Source organism: Acinonyx jubatus, chromosome B1 (genome assembly GCF_027475565.1).
Source record: "Acinonyx jubatus isolate Ajub_Pintada_27869175 chromosome B1, VMU_Ajub_asm_v1.0, whole genome shotgun sequence".
Taxonomy (NCBI): domain Eukaryota; kingdom Metazoa; phylum Chordata; class Mammalia; order Carnivora; family Felidae; genus Acinonyx; species Acinonyx jubatus.
Window position 1 is genome coordinate 33,968,517 of NC_069382.1, and position 9,158 is coordinate 33,977,674.

Genomic DNA, 9,158 nt, shown 5'->3' on the forward strand with positions numbered 1-9,158 from the left:
CATGCCCTTGGTTGATGATCCTGCCCTCCTGCCACTTGCGCCCCAGGGGGTGGAGCCACACCTCTTTAACTGACACATCACATCACAGGTTCCACGGGGTCCAGACGAAGGTGAGCACAGAGCAGCTCTCCTCTGAGGCCTTCACAGCTCAGGAAGCCCCTGGAAAGGCGCCAGGAGCTGGCCGGTGGGGAGGTGGATGTCCAGCATGGGTGCCAGCCCAGCGAGTCAGGGACAGCCCGGCTACAAGGAGAGACTTTCATTCGCTCTGCCCTGCTTCTGCCGCATGCAGAGCAGGCCCCCATGTTGGATCAAAGCCCCACAGGTGCGATGTGGCCCCTGTGAGCCCATGTTAGGCCCTCGTCGCATCCGTAGGGCTTTGGCCTGGCCAGAGGGCTCCTCCTCACACATGGGGAAGCAGGGTGGAAGGGTGGAAGGCCCCCGCCCTTCATGATAGCACCTCCCGAGACTGGAGCACACCCCCAGTTTTCTCTGCAGTGGGGACAGAGCACTGTCCCAGCCGCAGCTGAGCACCAGCCAGGACTGTCCATTCTATGACATGTGGCTGGTATGGGACAGGATGAAGAGTGACAGCATCTCCTCTACAGTGCGCATGGACTCTCTGATGCAGAGTTTTATTTGGGCCCCCAACAACCTAGGATGACAAGGGATATACCCAAACCCGCCATCTTCCTCTGGACCAGCCTTGTGGGTCGTCCACGTACTCATCAGTTCCTTCTTCCCCTGGTACCATGTCTTAGGATACCGAGCTCTGGAGTCTTGTGCTAGAAGGCCATCCTTCCTTTTATCCAGATTACAATGACTTCCACCAAGTGTCAGGTTATGCTCTCTCTTCTTAGGTTCTGGAATTTCTTTCCACGTTAGAGTTTCCCTAGGTCTACCCCATGGATCAGGCGTCCTCTTAAGGCTTGCAAAAGTCAGGACACCTCGGCCTCATCACTAGGACATGTCCGTCCGTCTTCCTGGTAGCCCCATCTAGATCTCCTGAGGTGCGTAGTTGGGGGGTACCCCTGGCCTCCACAGCCAGCCGGCGGGGAGGAGGACGTGGCCCCGGGGTCATGTCCACACCTGTCCCGGAGATAAAGCACTGGAGCTCCAGGGCTGCAGCTAGCTGGGATCAAGAGGCTCCGAACCAGCTGTTCCCTCCTAGTGTTCGCAGGGGAAAAACTGAAGAGCTAGGGAAGACTTAAATCAAGCGTGCAGGAAGCAGGGGGAGTGGGAGAAGGTCAGCCTTACAACAGTCCATCTGTGGCCTCCGTCTGAATTTTGTTTAGACAACGGAACATAAACCTATTTCTCTTCAGTCTTTCCAGCCGGTAAACATGGCAACATAAACCCCTCTCTGAAAGATGCAGACATGTTTTAGGCAATGAGTCAGACCTCATGTCTCATCCTGCTCCTGCAAGCAGCCAAAATAGACTCGTTCAAAGTCATCACTTCCACTTGCCACAAAATGCGTCCTTGTGAATGTTCTCGGGGGGCCCCTGGCCCAGCATCGCTTTACCCAGAAACATCAGCGACCTGGGAAAAGCCCAGCTTAGGAACTCCTGACATTTTTAGCACAAGCAAACACAGGAGGAAGGGGGAAAGAGCCTTTAATTTCCTCTCAGAAAACCGATCCTTTTCATTCCTCTCTTGCCTCTGTCCTGACTGCAGTACTCCGGCGGAGGGAGCCTGAGGCCGGCCCCGTGAGACCTGGGGGGTGAGGAAGCCTGGGAATGGTAGTGGGAATAGTGGTGGTGGTGACGAAACTACTACTCCTGGCACTACTGCGGGCCGGAGTAACAAGAGAGAGCCGACAGGTGCTGAGTGCCGCTCTGTTACAAGCCCCGCGTGAGGTTTTTCTGAAGTTTCTCAGATTCAGTCCTTCCAGGAGCCCTGAGAGTGGGTCCTGTTATCATTCCCACTTTCCTGAGGAAGAGGCTCAGGTCGTGCCTAAACACAACCAGGCATTCTGCTCCCCGTGCCTTGGGTGCCTTGAACTTCTGTCTCCCCGTTTGCCCCGTGTCCCTGCAATGGCAGCGACGAGTGTGTTCAAATAGTTGCAGACGCCTGTGATGCTCGCATGGCGGCTTAGGATGGGCCTGGCCAGCAGAGCGCCAGAGGGAGGCCCCCGCCCGCAAGGGGCAGCCATGTTCCCCTTGTTTGGTCTGACCCAAATGCACCACCTTCCAAGAATCTGCATCTGTTCTCAATCCCTCCCAGGCCAAGAGATGGGACACTGTTATGTAAACGGTGCGCGGGGCTAGAGCAGCTGGGTCACACAAGCTCTCCGGCCTCTCTTCTGGGGCCCACGAGGACGCGGCTGCCATGCTCTGCTCCTTCCCAAGGGCCTGAGAAGCCCTCTCTCCCCCTTTTTGTGCCAGGAGCACAGAGTCCTGTCGCTCACTCCCTAGCTGGTGTCAGGGAGGCTGAGGCCTCGCTGCATCCTAGTCCCACTTCCTGCCTGACACTGGGCTGTGTGAGGGGCTGGTCCAGATACCCCGCTGCTCTTCCTGCCTCTCCCCCTTCCTCCACGTGCCCTCCCCTTTCTGTTCTTTCCCTTCCCACCGAATTCCCACTTAAAAAAGTTTTCAGGGGCACCTGGGTGGCTCAGTCGGTTAAGCGTCCGACTTCGGTTCAGGTCATGATCCCGCAGTTCGTGGGTTCGAGCCCTGCGTCAGGCTCTGTGCTGACAGCTCAGAGCCTGGAGCCTGCTTTGGGTTCTGTGTCTCCCTCTCTCTGCTCCTCCCGTGCTCACGCTCTCTCTCAAATAAATAAATGTAAAAAAACAAAACAAAAAAAAAAACATTAAAAAAAAAGTTTTCAAAAGACATCAATCACTTTTATCAGTCTGCGGTAAGCATACCCAATAGGAATGGGCTGGGAGAGCCACATTCGTGCCCCGGAAGATTATGAAAAACACCTATTAAAGATATCTTAATTAATTTTTAAAGTTTGTTTATTTTGAGGGAGAGAGAGTGTGCGTGCACAAGCAGGGGAGGGGCAGAGAGAAGGAGAGAGAGAGAGAGAAAGAGAGAGAGAGAGAGAGAGAGAGAGAGAGAGAGAGAGAGAGAGAATCCCAAGCAGGGTTCGCTGTCGGCGCAGAGCCCAATGTGGGGCTCAAACTCAGAACCGTGAGATCACGACCTGAGCCGAAATCGAGTCGGACGCTTAACCCACTGAGCCCCCCAGGAGCCTCTAGATAGCTTAGTTTATTGAGCGTATGGTATCCCAGGCACAGTGCTCACCCCTTCACCTCACTAACCCCCACAGTACCTCCTGCATGACAGCCGGGGCCGGGCCAGAGCGTGGCCGCTGGAGCTCCATGGTTAGCGGTTAGCGGCCTCTGCTTCTGCCCTCCCCACCCTCAGGCCCTGTCCCTGCTCGGACCACGCTGCTGGCTCCAGCTGCAGGCGGCAGCTCCTCCAGACACTGACCCGCGGGCCCTCTCTCTTGCTTCAGGCACTACCACAGCATGGAAGTGTTCACCCACTATGACCTCTTGAACCTCAATGGTACCAAGGTGGCAGAGGGCCACAAAGCCAGCTTCTGCCTGGAGGACACAGAATGCGAAGGAGGTATCTTTGTGTGGGGGTGGGGGGGGTGGGGGGGGGCTTCAGAGGGGCTCAGATGCCCCCACCTGTCCTGAATCCCAGGCCTGATGCTGGACTCTGTCCCGCTGGCCACTGCTGACTCTCCCCGTGACCCTTCTCTAGCCAGGGCCTTCCATGGCCCCAGCTCTGTGGGCAAGGCCTGGCTATGAAGGAGCCCCCAGAGTTATGCTGATGGGCACGGGTGGGTCCACACGGTCCCCTGGGTAAGGCCCAAACCTGGCACGTGGTCCCCTCTCCCTCTGGCTGCCGCAGCCTTTCTCCCTGTGTCCCAGCACCGGGTACCCCTGCCCCACAGGCTCATGCTCTCCGAGTCCAAGCCCAAAAGACCCACTCTGAGGTTCCTGGACTCTCTCGACTCCCCCAGACAGAGGCAGCTCTCTGCCCACACCCCTAGCAGGCCATTATGGTTGCACTGTGATCACCTGTGGGCATGCCTGCCGTCCGGACCTGACTGGGCCTCAAGGGAGACACAGTGATTCCTCTCCATATACCCAGTGCTCAGAGTAGTGCCCAGACATGGTAGCCTCTCAATAAATGTGTCAGGGACATGCCATGCCAGGAAATCACACACACAGATGGGTTTTTGAGCACTTACTACGTGCCCGGCAACCAGCTGACCCACTAAGGGTCAGATTCACAAACCAGACCTGGGCCCACATCCAAGTGCTGATTGTCCAGAGGGTGGCAAGATGACCGCCACATTAAGCTAAATAATCAGCACCAGAACGATCCCAGATAAGCATTCACTCCATTCCCAGGCTAGTGGAAATGCCAGAGTGGCCAGGGGAGGCTTCGTGGAATAGGAGGCGCCAGGCTGGGCCTAAAGGGGCGGGTGGGATGTGGGAATCAAGGCAAGGATTCCAATGAAATGAGAACGGATGAGAAGCCCGCACAGTGGGGAGATGGGATGCCAAGCCCAGAAGCAGCAGAGTTCTGAGGACTTGGGGGACGGGAGAGATTTGCTGAGTGTGGGCTCTGGGAACGTCACCCACCCAGCAGGCCTTCTTGGGGCTCTTTGGGGGAAGGGCAGCTGGGAGGGCAAGTAGTTCAGGCAGTGGGGCCAGGGTGCATGGTGACCGGGCTTCCCTCTGCCCCCGCCTGCAGACATCCAGAAGAATTATGAGTGTGCCAACTTCGGCGAGCAGGGCATCACCATGGGCTGCTGGGACATGTATCGCCATGACATCGACTGCCAGTGGGTCGACATCACTGACGTACCCCCTGGAGACTACCTGTTCCAGGTGAGGGGCACAGGAGGGGGTTTCAGCCCCTGCTGAGGGGAGGAGCGGCCTTCTCCCCAGTGACGGGGGAGGCAGCCCCCTTGGTGGCGGTGTCCAAACACAGAACACGTGCAGGGAGGCACACAAAGCCCTTGGGGAGCTGCCAGGCCCCCGAGACGTCGCGTTAACACTTGCGAATCAAAGCGCGTGCACGTAGCCAGGTTTGGTCTTCAGGCTGAGAATTTGTTCCACAGACCCTAAGGCAACCCTCATCCGTGGTGTCCTCTGACACAGACTGTCACCTCCCCCCCACCCCTCCCGTGCCCTCACCCTCCCCTGTCTGTGCTATCGAGGCTGGAAGTAAGCTCAGGAGGAGCCATTCACCCGCAAGCGTCTGTGACTTGCCTCTCCCAGAAAAAGTGACCTCCCAAAAGGGTCTGCAGAGGGGACAATGCTGCTGCCTTCCTGCAGACACAGTGGCATGCTCCAGCCGTGCCCCTGGCATGGGAGCAGGGGCACCACATTCCCGGCATCGCCCTCTCTGGAGCACAGGTGCGCTCCGGCCCGCAGAACTCCCTGGCGCTCTGGCACGTTCCTACACCTCCACCCGTCTAGGTCTCGAGCTCACCCTGCTGGGTGGCAAAGTGGGTGACCAGAAATGTGTCATTCTGCCTTGAAAACTTTCCCAAGGGGCATTCAGCCAGCCCAGAGCCCGGCCCATGGTCCCCACCCTAGAGACAGCCCTGGGAAGAACCAACACCTGCACAGAAGTGACCACAGAGGGGCTTTGAAAGTTTTCCTGTGCAATTTCAGAGGCTGGAAATCAGACAGCCAAGCACTTTTCCACCCCCAAACCCAAAACCGCAGACTTGGAGAGGCCCAGCCAAAGAGCAGAGTGCTCTTTATTTTAAAAAATGAATATCCATGTCTCTGTGCACGTACACTGTGCCCAGGGTTTTGTGTTTGAGGTTTGCTACCACTTTGCTGGGTGAACGTGTATTCTCGTGTGTCCTGACAAATGCCACCTATTTAATAACTAGGGCTCGTTGAAGATTGATGCCAGGCCTGGCCGTGCCTAAACCCTGTAAATGAATGTAATTCCCCCAATGAAGGCCTTTACTACTACCCTCATTTTACAGCCAGGCAAACCCAGGTCACATCAACTCTGTATCCGTGTTCCTGACCCCTGACGACACAATTAGCAAGTTAACTTACTGGGAGCGTTTGTGCCTCTGATTAATGGAAAAGAGTATTTCCCTTGGGACAGACATGGAACTTTAGATGTGTGATAGCCCTGGCCTGGGATTTCACTGGCCCTCTCCATTCCCACATGGACCTAAGAGCAGACCTCAGTAATGCTGCCAAAGGCGGGAGAGAGCCAGGGAAGGAGGACGTGCCTTCCAGGCAGAAGGGCCTGCAGGAAAGGCTCAGAGGCAGGGACGTGTGTGAAATCACACCTCCAGGAGCACACGGCCTGGTCCTTGTCCCATCCCATCTCAGCACATCCTGCTCCCCAGCTCCCTTCTAGTTCCTATCAACAGCCCATTCTGTGGCCTCCCTGGGCCCCCATCCCTGCCTCTACTAATCTCAAACCTCCCAGGGCACCCAGGAGAGGGTAACCCCTTTTTGAAGGCCGACTTATGGGAGGGTATATGTGTGTGAATCACAGAGGCAGACAGAGGTGCACATTCTCACTCCTCCCAGCCTTGACCCCTCATCTCTGGCTAGTCCTGCCCCGGGGCTGCTCTTGGAGCAGGAGGTCGCCCCGACTCTGGAGGCAGGGCTGGTCTCAGTAGAGCCTGGGCCCGGGGTGAAGGGTGACCAGGGCAGGACTCAGCAGCGCCCTCTGACCTGACTTGCCCCCAGGTTGTCATTAACCCCAACTACGAGGTTGCGGAGTCTGACTACACCAACAACATCATGAAGTGCAGGACCCGCTACGACGGCCACCGCATCTGGATGTACAACTGCCACATAGGTAAGGTCCCTGGGCACTGGTGAGGGAGCACGGCACACCCAGAGCTGCCCCCAGGCCCGCCAGCCCCCGCAGCACCCCCCCCCCCCCCGCCAGGAGACAGGCGAGAGCTGCCCTTTGTCGAGGAATCAGAGCAGCTTCCTTATTCGGGTAATGAGCGTGGGGAATGGAGCCAGCCTCCCATTTCCACGCACAGGAAGGAAGCTGTAGACACATAAGGCCTGGACAGAGGCTGGGTTTTTGCAGCCAGCTCTGGCCGGGGAAGGAGGGAGGCACGGCACCGGGCTTGGAGCTGAGGCCATCTCATTACACATGTGACCTCAAACATGTGGGCGTCAGCAATTTGCGGGTTCTGTGTATCATTTTCCTCTGTTGAGAACCAGAGGCTAGTCAAGCACTGTGGCGTCTGGTGGTCAACGAAGAAACTTATCCTCGCACTACACACACTGGGGAACAAGACAGGGAGCAGAGCTTCCTCTTCGGCAGGAAGAGAGACGCCCCCACTCTCGGGATGGCAAAAACTAAACTTGCTATGTCTAGTTGCTCCTTCTCTCGTGTTGCCTGAACACCTGATGTGGGCCTGGCCCTGGGGATGACCAGCACCTAGTTGCTGCCCTGGTGGCGTCGCAGAGGTGGCCCCAGCAGGCCATTTGGTGGAGGGCGGTGGCTCCAGGGCCCCTGAGGCCGGCAGTTCCAATGGGGGAGAAGGCTGAGCATGCGGTTTGCCAAACTCTGTCTCCCCAATGCCTACCCCTCAGGTGGTTCCTTCAGTGAAGAGACGGAAAAAAAGTTTGAACACTTCAGTGGACTCATAAATAACCAGCTCTCCACACGGTAAAGCACCAGGTCACCTCCTGTCTTGAGGCCACAGCGCATCGTCCCCAACAACTGCAGTCTGACTGATGGCCACACTCCCTCCTCGCCAGCCCCACCCCTGCCCCATCTCAACCCCCTGCAGCCATGCCCAAGGCCCAGGAGAAAGGGGTGTGCCCGTCATTTGCTGGGGGCTGCTGCCTGACCTTTGGAGCCTGGGGACGACCTCCAGGGTGGGGCTTGGCCACAGGGCCGTGGGTGCCAAGAGCCATCTTGTCTGGAACCCCAGGAGCACGGTTAGCAGCAGAGCATCCCACCCAAAGCACGGTCCACCTCAAGTAGGAGAGCACCCCCCTCAACTCACGACAGATACTACGGGGCCATGTTGGTGGTATGAACTATCAACCCAAGGCGGTCAGGTCGGGCTGAATTCCATTTGTCCTTCTCTTAACTCCTGTCCAGCCAACTTGAATATCTAGACCTCTCTTCCAATTAAACAGACTGCCTCTATCATATCACATACACAGATAATGCTGCCATGTGTTTTTCTAATTAGGTGAGCTCAGAGTTGGTGCTTCCCCCGGTCCCCCTCCCAAATCCTCTTATTTTTCAAGATACCATTATTATATTTTCACAGACTTTCAAATACAAAGCAACTTAGTGGCATTTAATGGGCATCTGGGCCTTGGAAAGTATAGGTCAAAAGAAAAACCCAACCCACCTGTGTAAGTGGCTCATCCTTCTGTTGTTCCAATTCTGTGGGTTAACTGATTCAACGGTGCTATAGCCAGGGTCCTGGGTGATGAGGACACCCACCGAGTGCCATGTGTCATCACAGACACTTACACATACTTGAAACTTTGAATAAAAAGTTTATGGTATGCATCTGTGTTTCATTTGGGCCTCTGTACCTGGCCCTGAGCCGCAGAGCTGCTCCGTACAGTAGGCGGGAGGGAGCCCGGCATGCACTTACAGGTTCACGGCTGCAGAGACCTTCCAGAGCGGCTGCAGGGGGTCTCCCTCAGTTCCCACCACAAAAGACCAACTCCTGCCATCTGGATCACAAAAACACAAGTCATGACCTTTCTTGAACTTGTTCTGTAGTGTCTTTCAGGGGGCACGGCGGCTGTGTTAGGACCGGATGGGACGTTTAGATTTAAACCATCTCGTGGGACTGGGGGGCGGAGGGGGGAGTTTCTTCCCGCAAGGGCAGCGCCTCGGCCAGGCTCCAAGGGAGGGGCGGTGATGCGGAGCATGTGCGCCCACAGAGCAGTGGCTGAGCTCTGCCCGGCACTGGCAGGGTGGGTGGTCGAGGCTAGCCACTCTCCCCCAGACACGGGGACTCTCACCCGTATCAAGAGCGTGCTGTGGCCCAGCGGGTCAGAAGGGTCCACAATGACCCCAGAGCACCAGATAGGGCCGCCTTGGCACCAAATCCACCCACACCAGAAAAATGAGTGACTGGAGACCTTGTCCCCATTGATGCCCTTGTCCTGTGAGGGGGGCTCAAATTCATGGGCCATTTCAGATTTTACC

At 56.7% G+C, this 9,158-nt stretch overlaps 1 protein-coding gene across 2 annotated transcripts in view; it reads left to right on the top strand.

Annotated features, from left to right (window-relative positions):
- The window catches only part of LOXL2 (lysyl oxidase like 2), a 92,220-nt gene extending 83,719 nt beyond the window's left edge, over nt 1–8,501 (top strand). For both annotated transcript variants that reach the window (XM_053216419.1, XM_027077389.2), the window contains exons 11-14: nt 3,463–3,578; nt 4,719–4,855; nt 6,701–6,812; nt 7,568–8,501. In XM_053216419.1, the coding sequence (XP_053072394.1) occupies nt 3,463–3,578; nt 4,719–4,855; nt 6,701–6,812; nt 7,568–7,647 (445 nt within the window). In that variant the 3' untranslated portion in view covers nt 7,648–8,501. The remainder of the gene's footprint in view (nt 1–3,462; nt 3,579–4,718; nt 4,856–6,700; nt 6,813–7,567) is intronic.
- The last annotated feature ends 657 nt before the right edge of the window (nt 8,502–9,158 follow it).